This window comes from Cariama cristata, unplaced genomic scaffold, assembly GCF_000690535.1.
Source record: "Cariama cristata isolate BGI_N322 unplaced genomic scaffold, ASM69053v1 scaffold29831, whole genome shotgun sequence".
In the NCBI taxonomy this organism is placed as follows: domain Eukaryota; kingdom Metazoa; phylum Chordata; class Aves; order Cariamiformes; family Cariamidae; genus Cariama; species Cariama cristata.
In genome coordinates, this window is record NW_009601452.1 from 1 (window position 1) to 25,064 (window position 25,064).

Genomic DNA, 25,064 nt, shown 5'->3' on the forward strand with positions numbered 1-25,064 from the left:
GGGATGCCCAGCGGGTCCATGGGGCAGGCGACCCCCTTCTCCTCCGTCCGGCATCGCCTCTCTGCAAGGTCCCTGCTGCATCCCAGTTGCATTGGGGGATTTGTGTGTGGGTCAGGGGATTCTATCGATGTTGCTGCTGTCGTCAGGATTTGTTTCTGTTTTTTATTTTTTTTTCCACTAAAGCACGAGGTTTCCTTGTTCGTTCATGGGAAGCGTGTGGAGGTACGGTGGCTCCTGCGGGTCCAGTCGGCCCCAGCCCCAAAGTCGTCTTCTACCCCCGGCTGCCGCCGGCTGGCCGTCCCTCCTGCCACCTCTGCTGCCCGGGATGCTGGCACCGTGCCACCGCCTTCTCAGCTGCTTAAGGCCATTGTGTCGATCGCCTGCTCCAGCTTACTCCTCAGCCGCTGCCTCCGGGCCTGCTCGTCCTTCTCCAATGCAGCTAAAATCTGGGGGAGAGAGGGGAGACAAGAGGGTGAGGAGATGCTCTCCTACCCAAAGCAGCTCCTTGCTGCCCGTGGCCATGGTGGCTCATTGACGGCATCAGGGCATGGAGACATGGTCCCACGGGAAGTGGCACGTGTTCATTCCTGTCCCTAACAAGGCCAGGAAAGGGCCAAAGGAGATGCGAGGTGGAGGACACCGCTCGGAGTGCTGCCACCCCACAGACAGAGCCTCCTGGGACCCCCAAGGGGATGCTCTAAGACCAGGGACCTGCTTGATACTAACGAGAAGGCAATTTGCACATGAGGAAATGAAGAAAACAAACATCCATTGTCAAGTGGAGTGTGAACCCCAAAACCAAGATGACGACACCTTCCCACCTTGTCCGTGACTCCAGCAAACCTGTAACATCCTAGGGAGGCAGGGGCTGCATTTCAGAGACCACGGTCAAGCCATGAACTGGTTCCACGAGCACAAAAAGACCAAATCCACAAGGCTTCAGCTACCGCCAGTGGTAAAACCCCGCTCACCTCTCCCCAAGGTTGACAACTGGGGGGCACTGGGGTGATGGAGCAGGACACCAGATGGATGCACCAGCAAAGCCTGCCTCGCTGGGAGCCCTCAGTCCTGTCCAAGAGGTGCACCCGCAGACATCCAAGGATGACTCTTCTCCATTGAAATTCCCTTCTCTAAACAAGCTCCTGGCTGTGACGACAGATTGCAAGGTGGAGGGGTGGTCCCCTTCCCTGGGCTGGATGCAGCCATGCCTCCAGGGCCAGGAAAAGACTGGCGGCAGTGGGACGGTAAAGGATGAGGCCCAGAGTGGGGAGCAGGGAGTAATGAAGTGTAAAACGAAGGGGCAGTTGCCCTCCCAGCAGCCAGGAGTCTCGTCTCACTAACATCATGCCAGCAGAGCAGAAAAGCTGATTTAAAAAACCAAACCTGACAGAAATCTCATCTCCTCGGGTGAGCCAGTTGAGAGAGCAAATTTTTTGCAATTAAATATCAAGGCATCCGTCAAAGGGGACTTGATTAACCATTTCATTGGCCGCATAATTGGAAACAAACTGTTGTATAATTAATAGACTTACTAGGAGGCAGGCAAAGTCCATCAGGAGCCCTACAGGTAACTTCTTAATGGGGAATCAGCTCCCTTTGATTAAGAGCTGCTGCAGTGCCGGCGGGCTGCGGAGTGGCGTGCTGGGCAGCATCCACCACCCCGCCCGGCAGCAGCCTCCGGCCACCAACAGGCTCTGGCTCTTCGTCAGGCTTTCTGGGACAGGACCAGGCTGGTCCCTGTCTGCTGGGGCAGTAAGAGATGCCTGATGGAGAATCTCTGAAAGCTGCATCTCAACACTGGTGTCAGCTCCTGAGGCGGGGAAAATTTGCCAGCGAGAGCCAGGAACATCTGATTTACCTCCCCTGGCAGCAATGACCCTGGGCTGCAGCTGGACTCACGAGAGCTCGTAGAATCTGCCACAAACCTGCTACTGGTGACACTCCCCTGCCATCCATCTCAGCAGCCGCTGTCGGCCGTCACGCTACACATAGAATAAAGTAACTATAACACTTATGGAAAAATCAAAATCCCACGTGCCTGAAAGGTGGCTGAGCTGGAACCAAATGAGATTGGTCCGGGAAGTGGAAGAGGAACCTATTCCTCCCGCCCACCTCCTCCGCCTCTCCCGCTAAGACAGCTGTGTATCCTGGGATGCTGAGGTGTTGAAAGATTCACAACCTGCCCCTGCATTTATTTGCTCCTCTTTTATCCCAGCCTTACAGAAACATGCAGTCAAAGGAAACCTGTGCCGAGCGTAGTGAGAGACTCAGGTTTGTCACCTGCTGTAAAGAGCCAGGACCACTGATTACCACGATGCAAGTACCCAAATGAAAATTAATTATGATTTTCATTCACAACCAATGACAGCACATTATTGCACTGAACAACAGGAAAAATTATTCTCTCCCATTTTGCATCAAAGAGGGTGCAATCGGGCTGCATATAATTGTGCTTAATGAATGAAAACAAACAAAGGGAACAGCTGCGATTTATTAATCCCATTACAAATAATAAAAGAAGTTCCTGAGAGCTGCGATGCTTGGAGAGCGGGCGACACCAAGACACTCAACAGATGTCAGGCTGCTGTTAGTGGGCAAGAAGACCACCCGTGCCCCTAAAGAGCAGCTCATTAATGCCACATGGTCCCCTCCCTGCTCTTGCCCAGAGCCTGAAGGATTTATTTAAGGCTTGGGGGACTCTTAGCCTGGAGGAAGCCAGCTTGATGATGGCTGAGGGATGATGGCGGTCCCACAGCAGATCTAGATCCTCCAGACTGCTCCTCTTCCACTCTCGTGGTGGCCACAGAGCTGTTGTACAAACTGTAAAACCCCAAAAACCCTTCATGGCCAACTCATCACACAGAGCTAGGGGGACCTCCTAGATGTGCCATCCCAAGTCGTTTGGGGAGTTGTACAGATGTCCCACCAGTATGGTCATCAGTACACAGCCACCCGCTGCATGGTGACCACCATGCAGCACCTTCCCAAGCACCAGGGTTTCCTCCCATCCCTGTGGGCAAGCCAGGACTCCTCCTCCTCCTCCTCACTCCTGCAAAGCACCCAGCTCTACAAGGATTTTGGCCGCCATGGTCCCAGCACTCACCTTAGACCCAGGGGCCAGGTCTGCTACGACCTGCCCGTGGACTCCCTAAATTCACACCTCAAAGAGGCACTGGGAGATGCCTCTCAGGATTTCTGCAGGGTACGACGGGGACCCCGTTTCCTCTCCCTGTGGGGCGAGAGGCTGGCTCTCCTGGCTCTCTCCAAGCAAGGCACTCTGTCACCTAAATAACCCACCGTTCAAACACAATCGTCAATCCCCTTTATTGGGACAATAAAACCTATACTATCATGTTATATGTATAGATCCATATTTTACTGTAGTTACATATTTTATTGCGCTAATAAAAAGATGCAGGGTGTGGATGTGAGAGGTGCTTTACAAAGTTAATTTGTATAAATTACAACAGAGAGGTTTTTAACCATTCTTACTGATGTTCACAAAGCAAGCACTGAAGATACCATCACATCCTCTAGCATCCCTGGGGAGCGGAGCCAGACACCACCTGTATATCCACACGGCACTGGTACCGCTGGGGCGGTGGTAGCGGATAGGGGAGGGACACTGAGATAACGCTGTGAACTCTGCAGCCCCACGGAGCTCATGTGCCGAATATGTAGAAAAATAGGCATTTCCCACATTACTCACTGCAGAAAATATGGGGAACGAAGTGCTGCCTACACCAGTGCCTGGCTCCACGCCGCCCAAACCTCTCCTTCCTCGACAGCCCAAGCACAGACACGGACTACATTGCCCTCCCGCACTTCACAGGGTGTTTTTCCACAGGAAAAAGCAGGTGATTGCAGAAATGTAAGCAAAGGGACACGGTTTGCAGCCCAGGCCTGACTCCCCATCACCACGTCTTACCTCGTCCTTGTACTTGGTGATGTAGGAGTAAATCTCATGCAGCGCGCTCATACTGTTGAACTGGCTGAGGTGTAACCGCGACTGCTCCGCCAGGTACGCACTCATGTCCTGGTCACTGATCGCTGGCATTTTAGCTATATCTGCATAATATCTGCAAGAAAGAAACAGAAGAGGGTGTCAGAAATAGGGACAGACAGAAGGGATTGGGTCCCTGCTGCGACGCTCACTGAGAACAGCCACTGGAAAGGCAAGGTGAAGAGCATCTTGCCTCTGAGCGGTGACATACCATGATCACTCATTATAACACCGCCGTTCATCAAGAGGTCTCTGAGCACTCCACGGAGCCGTTAGCATCATCAGGAACACGCTCCCGATGGAGCAGCACCCAGCCCAGCCCAGCCCATCATGCTGGGAAGCCAGGAACTGCTGCTCTGAGGGATTTCCCACCCTCTCCTAAACCACACATTTTTCCTCCTTCCCATTCCATTGGCATGTTTTGCCACCAAACCGCACGCACCAGAATCCTCCAAGCCTGCGTCAACACATAAGGCTTTGCTACCATTCTCCTACGGTCACCGTGTCGCTAAAGCCAATGATGCTCCTCTGCATTCAATTAAATACTTGGTGCGTGAACACAAGACAAGTTCACATCCAGCCCTTGCAGGGATACATGCCTGTGTGGTTACGTCTTCCTCAGCAACAGGCATTCAACACAGCCTACGACTGCCGCTGGCCATGCTCAGAAGTTACCGCTCACCAAAAAGCTACAAGGAGCTTTGGTTTTCAGTGAAAACCAAGGTTCTGCAGGCACGTCTGTGAACTCAAAGGATCCTGGGCAGCAGAGGAAGTAGCTGATGCCTCAGGGCATGCCTGGGTCAAATGACCTGGTGCTTTCCTGCCTTCCTTCTGCTTCTCTCACGGTTGCTACCAGCAGGATACTATCTTACATTTAGTAGGATACCTTAAGATGCGCAGTCCTATCCCATAGTTGCCTCATTGATATGCTCAGCAAATACAGAGAAATCCAGACACCACTTATATGGTCCAGAATTGTAGTGGAAAAACAGAATATCCATGAGGATATTCGTCAAAACCCAGGGAGATCAAAACTGCACCATCCCATTGCAGCAGGAGGGCTACACCAAGCAGATGCACCAGTGGACCACCACTGAGGTCCTTTTGGAAATGAGGGTTGTGTCCACAGTCCTCTATTAGAAAAGAAACACGACCCACAGCAAACGAGCCTTGGTCGCTCCCACCACCTGGAAGAACAGAGTGCCAGTCTCTCCCAGGTTTGCTTTCCTCCTCATGATTCCTCACTCAGTGAAGTTTCTGGTACAGTGATTAGCATCATTAGTGTCATCAGCCGAACGCTGAGATGGAAAATGGCTGAAGCACTTGGATAGGAACAGATGGCAGCAAGACCACTTGAGGAGATGAATATGAGGATCCACTCCATCCCACAGCGCTGAACTCAGCTAGTGATAAAATACTTGGGCAGTTTTTACAAGGAGGCTCATTCACACCCAGAAAGTGATGCAAGAGATTTCCTGGATGCTGCCAAGACAGCAGTGGTCTGAGGTGAGGACCTCTGACTAAACTAGGCATCAAGAGATCTGCTACACCGCTAGAGAGATCAACCCGAGAATGATGTCTCCTAAAGCTGACATTACTTCTACCTGTGCTGAGGAGTATTAGGGACAATATGCCCAACCTTCTCAGTTCCAGCCAGCTTTGATTAGCACAGAAAACCCACAGAGATCCTCCTGGCCACCCTTTAACCTCGTACGTGAAGGCTCCTGTGGGGAGGGACTCGTGGAAGATGAACACACACAGGAGACCTGCTGAAGAAGAAAGCAGCTGCCACAATAAGATGTCCAGGTAACATACAGCAGTTTTACATTCCAGGTTTTATCATGACACAAAGGATGGCAGGAAACCATCATTTTTCAATACAAGTGTGCATGGCTCGTGTGGACCAAGATCCCAGTCACACCTGCCACTTCCAGAGCACACCTACCACGACCCCAGCAGCAGTCACCCTGGGATTCCCCAGGCTCCTCACCTCCCAAGCCCTTTAACGTGCTCTTCCTGCCTCAGACTGGAAGGATGCTGCGTTTTCAGCTGATGCCTGAACCACGGTGGCAGACAGACCTCCTGTTGGGACTGGCAGTCCCACTCAGCTGCCCTTGCATCGTTCCCATCCTACCTCTGTAAATAGTTGCAACAATAACCATACCAAAAGCCAGAAATGCCGATTCTGCCGTAATCCCGGCAGCAGAGGAGCAGTAGGAGACGCAGTCGCACCCTGCACAGGGCAGCTCTGTGCCCTGCTCAGCTGCCTCTGGGACCATACCAGTGGTAAGCGATGGCAGGAACTTCTGTCACCGGTGAGATGTCCCACCTCCTCCTCAGGGACACAGCAGGTCTAGAACAATATTTAACTCTGGAATGGTTTTATACCTTTTTTCCTCTAGGCACATGAAGAGCTGAATATTTTTGTCATAGAGACGGCAAGGGCACAGAAATTCTTCTTATGAAGTTTGTGATGTTCCTACGGGACTACTCCAGGCGTCCACAAAGAACTTTCTCCTATTACAATGCAGCTCATCTCTCATATCAGTCATCATATATCAGGGGCATATTTTCTTCTGATCCAAGCACTGTCTTCCTCAAGGGAAGAAGCTTGTCTTTGTACCTGTCTGCAAAGCACGAGGCACGCCAATGGTGCGACAAAAATAACTGTGTACGAGTGAGTATCCAAAGGATGATTTAGGCTACCAAGTCCCATGCTTGCAAACTAGAGAACATGACACTTATTGCTGCCTGGATATCCTTCCCTTGGTTCATTCTGTATCTGGTCTAGATGCTGAGAAACAGAAGGGTCCTCAGTCAAACAAACAAACAAACAAACGAGCATGATCTATAGCACAGCATATCAGCACAAGGGGAAAGTTGCATCAGCAACCTGAAATCTGCCATTTTTTAAGCTTGATGAAGTCCCACTTCACAAGACAGCAACATTTTAACAGTAGCTCTATTTGGAGGGCTTTGGAGGACATCTCCTAGGTCTCCCTCCCAAAAGGATAAAGCTAAACACAGCATTATGCCTGAGCGCATCAATTTGCAATCAGTAGCATTCAAACCCTGAACTTCTAACACAGCATTAATTCAGCAGATCAGCTAACAGTGAAGGTGGAGGGAGTCGGAAGGAGTCAGGGGACCTGCTCCTCTCCCTTCTCCTCAGCACAGCGACAGCAGCCTGAGCACTGCCTCAGAGCATGTGCTTTCATCAGGATCCCAGGTGAGATGTACTGATAGATGAGAGATGGGAAACGGTAATTTTTCAACCATTTCAGCAAAACCTGCATGTATTGTCATGGTACAAAAAAGGCACTTCTCTAGTCTAAGGCTGACTTCTCACTGCTCTTCGAAAGCAATCAAGGAAGGTGTTAGCAATTCCCTAGCACAGACCAAGTTTTTACAACAGAAAACATCAGACAACCTAAATGTGGAGCTTGCTTTAAGCGCTCCTTAAGAAAGTCACAAATGGCTCTGTCAAACAGTCATTGCAAACTCATTCCAGGAGACAATCACAAGAATTGTCATCTCCCAAACAAGAGGATCTCCTTCCGCAAGTGTTAGTATGGTCTCTCTTCAGACAGCTGCCAAGAGGAGTCCTCCCAATGACCCAAGTCCCCACACCCATGTATATCCACCGTAACTCCTCCAGGTGAAGCAAGGAGCTATTGCCAAGTCTACTCACCTTTCTACCCAGCTCTTGTAGTTGGGGATGTCCTTGGCGTACAGGAGTTTGTTGGAAGGAGAGTCTTTTCCTAGCTTGTGCTCAGAAGTTGAGCAGGAGTCCATGAATGTCTGAGCCACCACGGATAGGCAGGCATCAGTAATACTGTTCTTGTGAATGTCAAACACAAACTGGGGGTTCTTAATCACATTCACCCAAAAACGTAGAGGTAGACTGCGGGATGAAGGAAACAGGAGTCAGCACCTGAACCAAGCCCTACAGGGCAGCGGGCACACACATGCACCTCCAGTTGCGGAGAAGGAGCTCCCCATGACCCAGAATAGGGCAGGTTGCCTTTCCCAGCACCCTAGGAAAGCAAACAACCTGGGGTAAATGGCCGTTCCCCTCTGCCCACCCCAACATGGCCACAGCTCTCCGTGGAGAAATTCCTCAGCACTGCCAACATCTCCAAAGGCAAACCAGGGCAGCGCAGATCTGTGGTTTCTCCAAGGATCCACTCCTACTGAAGAGCCTTTGCTGAGCCCATGGGTCAAATCAGGCACTGTCCCCTTCTCTCACATCAATAATCCTTTTGAAGGTGCCGTGTGGCATTTCACACATCTCCCATGTTGGAGGAGGGAGTTAACTGGCCTCGTCAGGGGACTCATTAGCACTTTTAACACCAGAGGAGAATTTAGGCAGCCTCAGATGCTAGAAATAATGTGCTCAGCTGTAGAGGCAGCAGGTCTCCTAGACAGCCACTGGCTGGATGTTTGCTGCATACTGACACGTGCCACCCTCCATGGCTCCATTTCCCAGTCCTGCTGCCCCTCTCCTCTCCCAGGAGCATCTCAGGGCATCCCCTCATCAGAAAGCCTCTCCACTCTGTCATCCCTCAGCACCAACACCCAGCGAATGCTTTTATCTTAGACAAAACACACTTCGTTCCCCAAGACTTTCCTAATGAGGGTACCGGGTGCATGTACATATTTCATTTGTGAAGGGAATGGCCTCAAGAAATTAGCTTCACACATCGAATTAGCGCCCAGAGATAAGCACAGGCATTAGTATGCAGGAGCCTGCATGCCCAGCCCCTGTGGAGCGGGGCTTTTTTTTTCCTCCTTTGCCTTTCGCTCCTTCTTTTAATATAGAAAGCCGAGTTATAAATCAGTTCCAAGCACTTCCGCACTCTCACATCTCCATTTAAAAATGTTTCTTTTCCTGCCCTGCTAATTGCCAACAGTTACTGAACTACACAAAAGCAATTTGGCTGCCATTTAACAAATGCCAGACACGGGAATGTACGTACCCGTCTCCAGTAACGGCAAGATCAGAGAGATGAAATCAAGTGAGGCAGGAGAAAAGAAAAACGCCGAGGGGGTGCTGCGGAGCAGGAGCCAACGCCCGCTCCAGCCCTGGCCCCAGGACGGCACTTAGGGAGGTCTCATCAGCCACTCTGCCCCGCATTTCAGAGAGCGATTAAGCAGAGCCGATGGGCTTGCTCTGTAGGTAAGGTTAGGGAGGATTCATACACGGCTTTAGGCTGACTTTGTCAGGGCACACTCAGCTGAGTGACGGGAGGGAGCATGGAGGCACCTTTAGGACAGTCAAGGTAAGAATTGGGACTGGCATCTCTGGAGAAGCCCAGAGGATGGAGAAGCCCAAGCGGCGTTTGCCCAAGGTGAGATGGGAACAGAGTTGCCGTGGTCCGGCCGTCAGAGGGAGCGTGGTGCCTGGGATGCAGGGATGGAAGGGCTGAGGGAGCATTGCATTCCTGGGATTTTTTCTGCTGCAGGAAGGCATGCAAGGGATTTACCCACACCAGAAACACAGAGATATGGGCCTCTCTTGTCCTGGATCATTTCCAGGGACATATTTCTGCTCCCTGTGGGAGGGGCTGGAATTATAGTTAGTTGTGATATTGTTAGCCCCCCACCCCGTCCCACTGCCCCTCTCCATTACCAGTTACTCTTCCAGGTGTGCCTGACATCGTAATCATTGATCTGATGCTTATCAGCTTGTTCATCCAGGAAATCAAACATGTATTTGATGGCGAGGGGCAGTGCGCTCCCACGATGTGCTGTGCTGAAGATGGTCTCAAACAAGTCATCCACGAATTTCTGCAGGGTGCCCTGAAGAGGAGAAAGAGAGAAGGGCTGGTCAGCAACACCCAGCACCAGCAGAGAGATGAGCCTTTAACTAAAGGTCAACCTTTAAACCGATTTCACTTCTGTTCCTGCCACCTGGAAGGGAAGCACAGTACAGTCTGCGTAATCCTACTGGTGCTCAGTGGTTTATACTGAGAAACAGACATTGCAGTCATGAGGTATCTCCTTCACTGCATGATCTGGCACTCTAAACGCATACAAATAAAAACACCATATAAAGCAAAACCCAAGTGAATGTATGTCATATCGTGGTCTTTTTTCGGGTCCCATTAAGGTACCCAAGACCTGACGACAGACATCGCTGAACAAGCCCTTGTCCCACAAGGCAGGGAGCCAAGTCACAGGGGAGATGGCTGAGCCTAGTCTCTGCAATCCTGAGCCAGTATCTTCAGCACAGCCCTTCACCCCTCTGTAGGGACATCTCAGACGCACAGCACCCACTCAGCACTACAGAAGGTTTTGTATGTGCTATGGGAAGGGGAACCTGCTGCGATGCCAAATGCCCCAGGTAATTACCCTTCCCACATCACCGATTTTGCAGCTCTATCCCAAACACCAAAGGGGATGAGGTGCCTGCCCCAGGGCATCTCTGCTTTGCAGTCCAGCAGCTGCCCAAAGATACTGAGAATAGTAAAAACGCCAAAGGGTGCAAAAAGCATATAGGAAAATCCACTCAAGGAACATTCACTGAGGGTTTTGACACACAAAAACATCACCTCCAGCTCAGGAAAGACCAAGAGAGTAACTCCGCCTGTGCTGAAGCAGAAGGCTAATAAAAAAGCAGTGCTTACGACTTTTGGACAACGTAAATCGCTACCTTTCCCCACTCAGATTTAAAAAGCCAGGCAGCAGCTCCGCGTCTCTGGGCCATACCTTGGTGGCTAACAGGCGGGTCAGGTAGATTTCAGAGACCATTTTGCTGCCCCGGTCGCCCTCCCGCTGGTCCATGTGGTCGTGGTTTTTCACCAGGTGCCAGAGCTTGGTGCCGCTCTCCAGGTCGGGGGTGATCATGGGGGTCCGCGAGCGCAGGCTGTCGGGGCTGCTGGCGGTCCGCAGCATGCTCTCTGCAAGCACCGAGCAGAGGGGGATGCTTGCACCCTGCCCACCTCCACCCCATCGCCAGCCCCTCCCTCCACCTTCCCACCACTATGGCTTCAGGGCACATCATGGCCACGAAATGGAACCTTTGGGATCCACCATGGACTGCGAGCTCTGCTGGGACTGTACTCACAGCCTGCCGGGTTACATTCAAGCCTGGCTGATGTATAGAAGCCAGGACCATCGTGGAAGGGATTCTGCAGAGACCTGCTCTGCTTCTAGCTCGCAGGTGCCAGGATCACAGATGCCTCCTGTGGCAGTCTGAGCTGACCACACTATTCCCTTCCAAACCAAGGCCAAAGTACACTTGCCAGCATGTTCGCTGGAGTCCTCAACTCTGTTCATTTAAGTGCAAAGTGCCTCTGTGCCTATTTTAATTAGATTTCAAAAGAATAAAAGAAAAGGGATCCCTTAGCAGCAGCCACCTGACACATGTCTTTCTCCCCCAAGCCTGACACATTGCAAAGAGAGATGGCTCTGAGGGCACCTGCTACCTCTCCAACACCAGAATAAATAGCATGGTGCAGGAGAGCTGGGGGTTTGGAGGACTTTGTTCACAGGAGCCACAGTTACAATCACCTGCCCTGTGCTTTGGTCTGCAAGCCCAGCCCAGTGCCGCCTCCCCTGCCAGCACAGCGGAGGATGCCCTTGCACACTCACCATATCTGCTGAGGGACTTGGTGAAGGTGGAGGAGTTGGAGATGTTGTATGCCGAGTTCTGCTTGGGCACCAGGGCTACTGAGGAGCCATCCGTCACCTGGGGACAGAGATGGCGTGAGCAGGCTGTGAATTCGGAGAGGCACAGGAGGAACAGCCCCACAAGCAGGGAGAAACCAGCCCAGGAGGAATGAAGCTACACCGCACCCCACCCCAGGGACATCCATCTCCAGCAAAGGAGACCTACCTATCTACCTTTGCAACAGCTTGTGGGAAGGGGTGAGAACAGGAACACACCAGAAACTTTGGCATGAAAATGGCAAAGTAAGGTCAGAGCAGGAAACAGCCTCTACGAGTCCTGGAGATGCCCCATTTAGTGCTTCCTTGAATAGAAAGACCATAAACATGGGGTCCAGGCAGGAAAGTGACCACAGACCTCCCGGCCATGCCCTTGCATAAGCAGCACGGTCTGGGGAGCTGAGCCCAGGCCTTGACCAAGCTGAGGAGGGAGAAGAGATGCTCACGTTCAAAGCAGCTGGTGACTGCTCAGTGCTCTCCACTACAAACAGCCTTACCTGGTAGTGAGCCAGGGTGTTTAGTCTCTTCCAGTCGTTGTCGATCTTTGTGGTGACATCTTCGTCCTGCAGTATGATCCGGGCCATCCTGCCCTGCCGCCACTCTGTCCCCATGAGAGAGAAGAGCTCGTGGTTAGGCGACAATAGGAACACAAAGCCGAGGCAAGGGTAGGTGCATGGTCTGGGCATCAACAAAAGGGCCCTCCCACCACCTTCTGAAGCCCAGAACTGATGACTATCAGTATGATGCTGGGCAAAAGCCATTTCTAAGTATCCAGGGAAAGACAGCACCGATTTGATCCTGGCAACTGTTTCCTTTGCTCCTCTCCTCTTCATTCCCCTGTCCCTCCTTTAAGAGCAGGACTATTAACACTGTTCTCAACTATTGCTGACCTCCCTGGACCTCAGCCTCCTCAAGCCTGCAATCCAGACCACAGACAGAGCTGAGGAGGCTCCTCTTCCTCTCTACTGGCAGGACCCACACTCTCATGCCAGGGGTCCTCACACACAGTCAGCGCCACCAGCACAGCAAGAGTGGACCGGACAAGCACAAATACTCCGGTCCTGCCAGAGGAGATGCAGGTTTTCCTGCCTTGAACAGGTTTTTTGGCACTTCTGCTCTTAGTCACATCCCTGCTCCCCACAGGGAAGTGCTTGGCCTCCCTCTTACCCAGGTCCATGTCTCCGGCTTTGGGTCGCTGGGAATAAGGCACCCCCTTGTAGACGGCATCCAGCAGCTTCTCTTTCACCTGTGTGATGGTGTCACAGTTCAGCACCTTGACAGGGATCTCTGGGGCATTCTCGTTCTCGGGGTTTACGCAGTTGAGGGTCTGCACAGCACAGAAAGACTCGAGTGAGAGGTTGTGACGCACTGGCTGCAAAGGCAGGTCCAAGGACACGAGGCTACAGCTGTCTACAGGCCATGTCTTCTCACCTTCAGGGCTGCCGTGCAGTTGCAGCCATATGGCACACTCCCACTCCCCCTTTCTCCCCACCTCTCCTCGCCACGCTCAAATCTTCAACTACTCCCAGAAAGGCAGCACAGTGTCAATTAAGGAATCTTGGACCAGCAAACCATGCCCAACTCACCAAAACCTGTCTAGCCTGAATGATGCCCAAGCACACTCCACTCCCTTCCCAACCCCACCCCTGTGGAGATCGAGGTGGTAAAGAACCAGCTGCAGGCTCAGCCAGGGGAAGGGCCTGGCTTACCATTCAGCTGGACAGAGGAGATGGCTCATATGGAGGAAGAGAAGTATATCTCTATCTCCTGCAGTAATCTCAAGGCTCTAACTTTGGTCCCCATCCAACACGAGCCGCTGGCTGCTCCAGGTAGCATGTGCTCAACAGCATCTCTGGCCCCATATCTGTCAGGGCCATGGGGCTGCTGGGCGAGGCATGGATGGGGAGATTCAGTTCATATTTGGCTTTCTGAGCTCCATGGCAAGAGCAAACCTTGCCATGCAAACGCCCCGTTTCCAGCTCTGAGATGGGCACCACACAGATGGGGCAAGAGACACCCCAGGAAAAAAAAAGCAGAACAACAGACAAACCACTCTCTGCAAAGTACTTTGTGTGCCTCCAAGATCTTGTTAAATAGCTGGACGTAGCAGTCCTGGCAAGCAGGAGTACCAGTGAGGCTTCTGCTTGCACTAACCAGCATTTTGTAGTCAATCTGCTGCCGGATAAGCTTGTCTTCACTGAGGGAGTAGCGAGCCTCTCCTGTGATGGCATCAATGGGTCCCTTCTCCATCTGCTGCTTGATGGCACAGTAGAGCATGAAGAGTGGTTCTCCAGCACACTCCTGCGGGACAAGGGACGGAGGAGAGGGAGAGAGAAGGGTGAGAAGGTGCCAGGCACCAGCTTTGCCTTTCAAGAACCACCATTGTGTCAGGAGCCTCCTGCAGCACTGAGCCCCACACGTGGCTTTATAAAGTTTCCAGCCCTTGTTCAAGACTGCAAGGAAGAGGACACGTGGTAAAATTCATCCCATGGAGGAACTCATTCTCTCCTTCCCATGCCCGCTGGAGGTTGTTCCCTGGTATATCAACCCCTAGGCTCAGCTTCCCAGAGTTTCCAGACACCCTCCAGTGAATTCTGCTCATTCTATAGGCCAAAAATGAGCTAAAAATGTTAAATCCAGGGCTAGTGAAGAGAAGGTTGGGTTTGGGGACTTTGTGTATGGGATATAGCCTATCTATCTTTTGAGCTGGCCCAGCCAAGAGAAGCACCTGAGGACTGGAAAAGGCACGCTGCAGCAGGACAGCCTGGGGGTTCTTGCCCAGGTATCACGATGCAGTTCTGGCATCTGCCAGGAGCCCAGTCTCACATGAGAGAAGGTCAAAGGAGGTTTCTCCATATGATGGCTCGGGACAGGCAGCCAGATCCAGTGGGAAGGAAAAGCAAGAGAGCAGCTCTCTGACAACCCTACCCTGAGTCTCCAGCTGATGGAGAGGACCAGGCAATGAGGTTTCCTGTGGTTAAACCATTTGCCACCTATGTGTCCCCACTGCCAAACCCCTGTAGTCAGAGGCAGCTTTAGTCACCAGCCAGAATCACATTAGCATCTATCTCACAGGTGGGAGGAAGGGAGAGGGAGACTGGACCAGACACTTCCTCCGAAGATGTTGGAACCGTAGCAACTCAGGAACAGCAAAGGACCTGCCAAGGTTGGAGGCACCAACTAGCCTGGTGCCATGAGTTGGCTTAGGGGGGGCTGGAAATGGTCACCCCTTTATCACGGATGGCCCAAACCTCTCCCCTGAGCAGTACCCCAATGAGCCCTTCCAGATACAGACATTAGCCCTAAGGGAGAAAAAAGAGCACGATGGGAGGAGAGAGGACTGGGAGAAGTCCCAGTAGATTTTACCCCACCAGCCCTCGTCCCCTCTCCCGGCCGCCTCACAAATAAATTGTACTTTGGTGCAAAGTGCGGCTGCTCTCCCTGTCACCATATGCTGTTAGCATCTCGTTAGCATCTGCGGTAATTAAAGAGACAGCTGCTAACGAGCAGAAACAGGCATACATCATCCCCAGACCTTCCGACAACACGCCTGTCTTTGAAATTATGTTTCATTTCCAAACTTGGCTTCATTAAGTCAGCTTGGAAAAGTGAAAGACCCAAAGTGAGTGCTACTCTGCGCATCACCGGCTGCCCAGCAAGGTGGGAGTGCCAGGCTGGCTGCAGAGTGGTGAGCCCCCAGGGGGTCCCACAGCACCCTGAGCCCGCGCCTCTGGCCACAGTGGAAAGACTCGAGTTGCTTCTTTTGGTTGCTTGTAAAAACTCCTCATAAAACTTCCAAGGCAGTGGAAACAGCATGGATGGAGGATAGTTTGGACCAGGACTCCTGCTCACATCCCGCACAGTTGCTCCCATCTCAGCTCACAGATCTCCCCTCTCCAGCGAGGCATGGATGCTGCTCCCCCACCCACAGCTCTGCGCCCACCTCTGGGGATCCGCAGAGAGAGAGGTGGCTTCAGCCCTTCCCACATTGATGACCCGGCTGCACTCCAGGCATCACAACCTCCAGGCAACCTCCTTCGCTCCTCAGACACCGGCCGGGCTGATGGGGAATAAATCTCTTTTTGGATGCATGGATTAGAACAAGCCCTGTGGTTTCCCCAGAAGGATGGAGGCATCAGTGGCCCTGGTGATGGGTACGTCACTCCTCCAGCACCATGCAGGCTTTTGGGGGCTCCTGCGTGCCTCAGGATGCTGGTCTCCTTCTGACCTGTCGAGCATCCTAATTTCAACTGAAATATCCCCTCTGCACTGTCCCCCTGACTCTGTGCATCCTCCACGTTGCAGCTTGGCTTTCTCACCTGTTCCAAATGTGAGTCCTACTCTTAAAATCCAAAACTTCACTCCTAACCTCACTGTCCTCACCGGTCTTGAGGACCGGGGCTGAGATGCTGCCATGGGTGACAGCTCACTGAGCCACTAGAGATGAGGATGGTTTAGGGCTTGTCCCTGACAGAGACCAACAAAACGAACAGGGACTGCAGAAACTGGTACCAGGCAGCTGCCCTGAGATGATCTCCATCGGGTGAGATACAAGAGGGGATCACTGAGATGGGGCCGGGTGGCCCCGCCGGTTGATGGAGGACAGCCTGCCCCCAAAATGCGGCCGTGCCCACGCTGCCAGCCCCCTGCCAGTCCTGATGCAGTTTGCTTACTGCTGGGGGTCTGACTGAGGGGGGCTCTGGGAGGCTCTCTGTGCCAGCCGAGCGGCAGGAGGGCGGCTGCAAACACCCCGTGCACGCACGTGTCAGTACATTGGGAGCAGGCTGAGGCAAGCCAGCTAATGCTCAAACTGTCTTATTGACTAGATCTAGCTCATCAGGCACCTAATATTGTGCATTTTTCAGCACTTGTCTCGATTTATCCCTCTCCCTTTCCCCGGGGTGTCTCATTAAGAGTCTGATAAATGCTACTACAGGGTCCCCGTTGAAAGTGTCAGCCCTCGCTGGCTACCCACGCTGCTGGCCCTGGGCAGGGGGGGCTGGACTGGCCCTGTCCCCAACCCTCGCCCTAAGACTTTGCGGCTGCACGATGCTGAGCACCCAGCTCTGCTCCGGGCAGGTTTGCTGAGAGCTGATCTGGCAGCTGGGCACACGTCCGCCTGCCTCATTTACATGCACAATTACCGCGGTTTGGTGCAGTTTCCCTGCTGGCGAAGTGTCTGCTGTGATACTTCCCCATCTACTCCACAGGTTTCTCCTGCTTTTGATGCACCTTGTGATCCTCACTGCCGGGAGACAGGCAGAAACAGTCCCGTGGGTCTCCTCTGGTAGGACCAACCCAGGAGAGGCTATGAGCACACCCTCAAGTCTCTTCCCATTGAACTCAAGTGACCCAAGTGATGGAGTTTCAACCATTTCCCTGGGTAGATGATCCCCAGCGTAACAAATCTCACAGCCAGCAGGTTTATCCAGGCCCACCGCATATGTTCTTCCTGTAATGGTGCATCTAGATCAGACTTCTCTCTCCTGCTGCTATTGCCTAGAGACTGGAGGTATTTTCCCCCGTCAAAGCCATGGCATAGCCAAGGACTTTAGAAAAAGGCATTGCCCTGGTCCCATCCACATGTCTCCCTCTCCTGCTACTTCTTATCCTCAGACCTGACCCACACTAGCGATGCACGCCGAAGCCTCTCCAAAGGGGCTATACAAGGACAGATGCAGGACAGTGGTGGCACAGGAGCTAATGCAAAGCAGCTTCTGAACAAGGTGAACATGCCGCTGTCACCTGCCCACATGGCCCAGCCCAGCAAGGGACAGGCCAAGAGCGTCAATTCACACACACACAAATGCAACATCCCCAAACGCTGCGGTGGGCGTTCGCAGGCTGTGCACTGCACTTTGCTCAGCCAAAGCACAACCTTGTCTGCTTCAAGGAGCCCTGAGGGAGTTTATCCATAGCAAGAGCTACTCCTGCCTGTCCCACTGACCCTGCAGAGCGCAAAGAGGCATCTGCCAGTGTCCTGCCTGATCCCCCCGGGCATTGCCGCCACAGGGATGAAGGGTGGTCCCACTGAGCAAAGCCCCAGCATGAAGAGGTAGTGGAAGGTTTGACATCTCCCCATGACCGGCACAGGTTTTCTCCTCTCCCACCCCTGGAAAGCAATCTCTGCTGCACACTACAGCTAGATTTTTATAGATACAGGCTATCCCTCGACGGAGGCAAAAAGCCAAGTGCACGTAAGTGATATTATAAATCACCTCTCGTTGACGATCACTTGAGTTCTGCACAGACTCCTGCTCACTCTCATCTCTTGGCTGGAAATGGTTCAAATTCTCTTTATCTTAATGAGGGATGAAATCCCACAAAAACAGCTGTGTGCCACCCAGCCTCACCGTGCTGACGCCAGGCAGGATCCCAAGAAACAGCTCTGCTGACTGACAAACCAGTGGCAGGACCTCAGGTGCCATTCACCCCACCGGTGTCATCCCAAAGCAGCATCAGGACCGAGCCATGAGGTCCACAGGTTGGAGCTGCAGCTGTGTAACCCACATGGCCGCTGGTGCAGTTCTAGCAGGTGGAAGCACCGGTGCTGACGGAATAAATGTTCTTGATATGGGGTGGATGAACCAGTGGTAAAAACAGTCCTTACACTTTGGCATCTTCTTCTGCTACCCCAACAAAACTGGGAAAAAGGCAAATTCAAGCTAATGGGCTCTGCACCCTTGTGCAGGTGCAGTGGAGATTGCTGTGTCCCCCGCTGCCAACAGACCCCCCAGGCCATCCATCCCCACCAAGGCACCTTTTGGAGGGGAAGCTGTAGCAGAACTGAGGATACCTGGGGGACAACGATTCCCCTGTCATGGAGGTTCAGTGTCAAAGAGATGAAGGAAAAGCAGTGGCGTTACACAAAGAGTGCAGCACATCAAACTACAGCTCAAACAGGCAGAAATATCCTCCGATCACAGTCATGTCTACAAAAGGACCAGCTCCTGGGGCTTCTTCCTCCGAGTTACACAAGTAGAGGTAAGGAGAGAGGATTGAGGACCACTCTGAAGGGATTCAAGACTCAGTTGAGTTGCTTCAGATTTATCCTTTCTCCAGGCACCACTTTTAAGAAGATCTCAAATCCGCTACATATTAAGAAATCTCGGCCTGTATTTCATTTCTCAGTCTCAGCTATTTCCCCAAAAGAAGACCCAGAATCACGAATCACATCTCAGAAATACAGGATGGGAACGGAGGCCTAGGAAGTGATCTCTGCTCCAGGAGGGAGCAGCAGCGCTCAGGAGCACATCAGCCCAGACTGTGGGTACCACGCTGCCCGGCCCAGCAAGGCAGGAACCACCTCCCTGCCCATGCGGCATTTCCATCCCTTCCCAAACTCACCTTCAGAAACTTGTAGAGCAGAAATGTGAACCAATTTGTCAGCATCTTCTCTGCCACCGACTCCGTTCTGTAGGGAAGGCAGAGAGCAAAGGTGTCAGCAGAGGATATCAAAGGTCTCTGATCTCACGCGTTGCCACCTCAGCCTTGGACTGTGGCTAAATTATTTTTGGCTTTAAAAGGTCACATCTGGAAAGGCAGGAGCCTCGAAGCAAAGGGGCACACACAGACAGCAAAAGCTCTAGTGGAAAGCCTGCCCGTCCGCAAGGCTGAGCCACAGCAGCGCCCCAGGAGGGAGAAATAAATTGGTCTCCAGTGTATTTGGAGAACCAGAGAGAGACGAGCATGGCCTTTTCCCATGGGGAATCTTGCCCAGGAGATGACCAGCTTTCTGCTTCTCCTTGGTACCTTCTACTTCAATGCATTTTGTTTCTTCTGTTCCCATTGGAACCAGGCAGCAACCTCCACAGGAGGATTGTATGAGACACCTAAGCCAGACAAAATGTCACCAAACCTACCTCAAGCTCCCCAGTTAAAGCACAACTTGAAGGGAAGAGCTGAGGCTGCAAGGCAAAGTCAGATCCTGACCCACATTCCCACAACAGGAGAATCTCCTCCCACATGACTGTGTGCCTGATCTAGCTGGAAGCCCCTCTCCCCACCTGGGAGCTGCTGCTGACTCCTGCAATGCACTCAAAACCGCTATTGCCCTGACACAGGCCCACCACTACTGGGTGACATGGGACCTCCCTGCAACCCCCAAAGCAGCCCTTGATCTCTACTGCCTCAAAGCCCCGCAGTAGAGAAAGAGGACAATCACCACCAACACTGGAGGGATAAAGAGAGTTTCCCCCAGCAGTATGTGCAAGGTCTGCTCAGAAGAACTGCTGGAGGAGAGGACACCTGGTTCTTGGCACTCAGCAGTGGCGACAGTGAAGTTTTAGGAGGTCACGCTCTGCACCTGCAATTCTCTCCGTGCCCCTGCCCTTGGGCTTGCATTTGGGTGGCTCTTGGGCAGGGGCACAGAGCCCTGCAACGTAGAGAGCGCACTGGTCCACTGATACACAGCCTTGGTTAAAGCCACTGCTGGATTTAGGTTTGGAGACTTTGATCCCAGTACAGTTCTGGTCAAACTTATTCCCAGCACTAATTCAGCTGAAAACAAGGGGATTAAAGGAGGAAGGAGTAAGAAAAGTGGCTGGAAGCTTAACCTGTTTTCCATGTACCTTTGGAGCACCACGCAAAGACACTGTGCCAGGCTTGGAATCCAACCCCTCCCTGCCCACATGGTGGAAATCCCGGGTCTCTGTGTGTCTCCTCAGAGCGGGGTGGTGATGTAGGAGTTTGCAGTGTACAGTGCTGCAACCACCTACTCCAAAAGGAGTTTAAAAATGGAGCTGTGCCTCTCAGCTTTTGGAAGTGCAGTTGAAGGAAGCAGCTAAAATTGCCTTGAGAAAACCTATATATTGCCTCTAGTTTCCTAAAGCATGGTTCAAATCCAGACGCCATCATGCTCCAAAACAGCATGGTCCAGGGGAGTCACCTGTGTCTGTTTGGGAACACCACTGTGCAGAACGTGCACAAGAGGGAGAGCAGGATCCTGCAGGATGGGTGTAAGACACGGTGGGTCTGAATAGGATGTGGGGACCTTGGGGTGCTGGTACTGCAGCCAGGATGTGCCGCACCAGCAGAGGAGAGGGACAGCCTGGCATGGAGAGAGCTGAGGGTGAGACAGGACCCGGGTGAACCATGCAGCTCCACAAGGGCAGCTTAACGCGCCTGCCTCTGCACCACAGCCTGGTCTCACTGCCGTTAAGATTAAAATTCCCCTTAACACATCCATTATTTTTTAAAGTGGCTTTCACTCCCTTTAAAGTAAAAATGCCAGCCAGCCCCCTCAACCCTCCCCAGTTAGGCTTCTTCAGCTTATCCACCCATTAATCATCAGATCAGCCACTTGCAAACGCAGATGCTCCTGAAAGCACAAGCAATACTAATAACCTCAGGGACGTGGCTGCATTCCTGTTGTACCAGGGGAATGGATACAAACAGGTTGACTCAAGAAACAAAACCCAGAAGGAACTCGAACCTGAGAGTCACCAGAAGGAGTCCCACTGCCCCTTGCCATGCACTGCCCAACAGCAATGCCATGCCTGGCAGATGGGCCAGGAGCAGTTCCGCACGGCCAGATGGCTAGGGTAGGAAATCCACTTTCCCAGAGTTTATTCAAGCTGACTCAGGGTCGTAGGGACGCTTTCAAGGTTTTCTCTCATACTAATGGGGCTTAGCCCTTTTTGCCTTCCCTGGAATAGCACAGCCCTCCTTAAACCATTAAGGGATAGTAACATCTGAGACTCCAGGGGAGGGAAGCCTTCCTGTGCCCCCCGGGAAAGATTAATCCATCGAGGGGAAATAAAAAGGCAGAAGGAAACGAATGTGGGGAGAAAGCCAAGGGAAGGGTGGACTGAAGCTATTCAGCAGACATCGTCCTCAGCCCCAGACCAGGTCCTTTGCTGACAAGCCTCTAACACTCATCTGAAGTGCCACCACCTGGGCTCTGGCAGATGTTTGTCTTTATCCGTGATAGAGTCAGATGCCACAGCAACGGGGGGATTATCCAATAACAAAATAAATAAATAACAGCTCTCCCCAGTTAGATCAATGTTAATCCAGTTGCCCTGAGCAGTAAGCACACTCTCACGCCCAACAGCAGGGCTAATCAAAAGGACAGAGAAGCACAGCCCTCAGCCCTGCTCGCTCCGCGCTGTGGCTGCAGGAAGAAGAAAGTCTTTTTGCTAAATATCACTCAGAGAGGCACAAGCAAGGTACCAGCCAGGGGACCTCATCCCTGTTCTAAGCCTCCTGCAGCTCCACCTGCAATGAGCCCTCAAGCTCCATAGCCAGGGACCGACAGTCCTCGGGCTGCTGGCTCTTGCCATGCCAGTACAGGCTGGGCTCTGCCCCTGTGCCGCTCCCACAGCTCAGCCACCGCAGCTGCTGGCTTCCCCGCACTGCCTTCTATTTATACTTTATTGATTTACTTCAGGAGCTGGAAATGAAGTTTAAATATTGCAGTAAAGCCTGGTGTCATGGAGGGACAATAATAAGGGAAGAGTCTAAGGATGCACTTGGGGAACAGGGATGGGGTACAGTGGTTGGCACCTCCAAGACCCATCCCTCTCCTGGCCAGCCACAGGTCTGCACCGACCCCCCTCTCTGGCACATTGCTAATGAGGTGCTTTGAGAAATTAAGGGCATCCTTGTAATGATACAAAGGAAGCACAGACAGTAAGAAAGCAACGTGCCTAAAGAGATCAGACAAGGAAAGGTAGCAGGGATGTAACTGGGACCAGCTCATACCCATGTCTCCCCAGGTCCAAGTACACAAAACCCGACAGGCTTTGTCCAGTCTGGCCATGCCATGAACATCGGTTGATATTTGAAAGACGCTCTGGTTTTCTTGAGCCTTTCTGGTGACATGCCAGCCCCGTGGCTCTCAGCTGTCCCTGCATCTCCACTGGAGGCTGGTGGCACCAGGTTGGTGGAGGTGGAGATAGGGAGGCACGGCATGGTATGGCATGTGAAGGGAGAAGATGGCACATGGAGGGCCTCGAGCTGGGCTGGAGGAGCTTATTAATTGGTTTTGTTCAGCACTTGGTGTATCTTTCAATATTCATCAGCCCGTGATGAAGGAGAGCTCAGAGCTATCGTTAAATATTGATGCGTCAGGCAAACTCACGGCAGGGCTTGGCACGCTGCCTCTGCTCGCACTCCCTCCCGGCCCCGGCGAGCCTCCCAGCTTGCGAAGATCCGCTTGGCTTTCCCAGGAAAACCCCCACATGCCTGGCAAGGTGGGCAAGCTCCAAGGAGGCAGCAGGGAAAGGAGGACTTCTGCCTGCTGCCAGCCCGCAGAGGCATCCATGCAGCAAGGCAGCTGCCAGGCAAGGCAAGAGCTGCCCCATGTCCTGAGAGGTTCGGGGGACTGCCTGGTCACCTGGAGAAGGGAAGGCAGGTGGGAGCATTGCTACAGGGATACACAACAGTGCCTGATGCCAGCGGGCATCCTCCCTGCATAAGACTACACAGCCGGCAGCTGCCGAGTATCTTGCTCCCTCCTTCAGACAGCATGAACCCCCACGGGCCAAACCAGAGCGAGAACATCCCATGGGCGACTCCTGAGTTAGCTGGGTCCAGGCAGTCCCATGTCCCTCTTATACTTGTCCGCAGACAGGCAAGGAAATGCTTGACCACAGACCCAGCGCCAACATTGCCACAACCAACACCAAAGCCATCCCTGCTGGCATCCCTAAAGGACACCAGCTCGTGTCCACATGCTCAGAAGAGCCTGGGTACTGTCCCACAGTTCCACCCTCTTGGATGGTCGCTTACCTCCGCAAGAGCAGCTTGGGGTGGTTCTTACTCTCCAGGTTCTTCTCGATGAGGTCAGAGAGGAGCTGCTTCAGCACGCCCGTGGCGTACTCCATCTCACCCTGCAGTGCTGTCATGATGAGGGAGGCCACGTTGCCACGGTCCCGCATGGAAAAGCTCCGCTGAGCCTCCAGAGTGCGGATGAAGGTCAGCAAGAAGTGCTTCTTGTTCAGGAGCTGCCCAAAGAGGGTCAAGGACTTCTCCACGTTTGCCTGGACCTGCAAGGATAGATCAAAGCTGGGAGATAGGCAGGAGGGGGAGGGCAATGAGAAGGTGGTGGCTGAGCTGCACAAGGCGCTAGATTCACCCTCATCCCCCAAGAGGAAAGGATGAAAAAGGGTCAAAAAGCAGTTGGATTTTCTCTCTCCATTCTACCAAGCTTCCTATTTGGTAAACACCCTCAGTCCCCTCCAGAAGTATTATCTAGTTTGCAATATGTCAGCACCACGTTAACACAGCCTCAGGGCATCAATGTATATATAAGTCTATATATACACACACACACATACACTTCTATACAAAGACTCTCTCCCACGCGTGTGCAGGCACATGCAAGCACTTCCCGCCCATAAACAAACACTCTGTCTCTCCCAAACACGCACAAAAATTACAATTTTCAATTTCAGCTAACAAGCAGCTCAATTCCCACCCAAGTCACTGCAACACGCGCTTCGGGTATTGCACAGAAAGCAAATAAATCCACAACCCTGAGCTCTGCCAGCAGCAAACCCGCCTGGTTCTGGGGGGCTGGACTTCAGAGAGGGAAGCAAATAGCAGAAACCTGGCTCTGCCTGACTCCAGACACAGCCTGAAACATTCCCTTTCCTCTTGAGACGTTTGAAGGTGTATTTCTGGCCATACTTGGCCACTTAGGACCCAGTCGGGATTGGGCTGTGATGCTTCCATCCCCACGCTGCCATCGTCAGCCCAGTTCTGGTGAGACCTGACCACATATCTTATCAGAAATGAACATTTTTACAACACAATGTTTTCCTATTAGGAAAGATGGTTTCCTCTGAACAGAAGTCTTGCTGTGGTAAAACGTCAATTTTAATTCCTCTCCCCCCACCTCGTCTTCCTGATTAGGAGAATGAGTGAAAAATTTCATTTCATGTCAATATTTGGAGACAAAACAACACTTTTCATTTCAAAACACCAACTCAAAATGAAGAACAGGGTTTTGACAAATCAAATCATTTCACTTCAATCAAAATTATGGATCAGCCCTCTTCAGTTCAGCAAAATTCCTCACAGTTGTAACTTCCCCCTCCAAAATACTCTTGCCCACGGGACAAAAACCCCGTTTCCCGTCCAGTCCTTTCCAATTCTGCGATGCGAGTCCCCAGGTGCCACTGTCACCCTCCCCACCCAGGCAAGCAGGGACGCCTGCCCCAGAGCATCCCACAAGGGCGATGGGGGAGTGACAAACCCTCTCTGCCTCCATCCTTGGGGTTCCTCTCGCGGGCACCACACAAGCAAGCACTTGGCTCAATTTCCCTGAACGCAGGTCAGAGGATAATGTCCTGCTACGAACAGAAATACTTTACATTATGTTTTCCCGGAGTTTCTCCCTCTAGACTAGGTGGGGACCTCGATGCCATGATGCTGGTAACTTGGG

At 52.4% G+C, this 25,064-nt stretch overlaps 1 protein-coding gene across 1 annotated transcript in view; it reads right to left on the reverse strand.

Annotated features, from left to right (window-relative positions):
• Window positions 1-350: 350 nt before the first annotated feature.
• The window catches only part of LOC104169532 (plexin-A1), a gene marked incomplete at its 5' end in the record, with an annotated part of 31,139 nt that continues 6,425 nt past the window's right edge, over window positions 351-25,064 (reverse strand). The window contains 11 exons of the mRNA XM_009710469.1: window positions 351-446; window positions 3,929-4,079; window positions 7,695-7,907; window positions 9,636-9,805; window positions 10,715-10,905; window positions 11,600-11,696; window positions 12,172-12,275; window positions 12,842-13,001; window positions 13,829-13,975; window positions 19,022-19,088; window positions 23,408-23,664. Of these exons, the coding sequence (XP_009708771.1) occupies window positions 351-446; window positions 3,929-4,079; window positions 7,695-7,907; window positions 9,636-9,805; window positions 10,715-10,905; window positions 11,600-11,696; window positions 12,172-12,275; window positions 12,842-13,001; window positions 13,829-13,975; window positions 19,022-19,088; window positions 23,408-23,664 (1,653 nt within the window). The remainder of the gene's footprint in view (window positions 447-3,928; window positions 4,080-7,694; window positions 7,908-9,635; window positions 9,806-10,714; window positions 10,906-11,599; window positions 11,697-12,171; window positions 12,276-12,841; window positions 13,002-13,828; window positions 13,976-19,021; window positions 19,089-23,407; window positions 23,665-25,064) is intronic.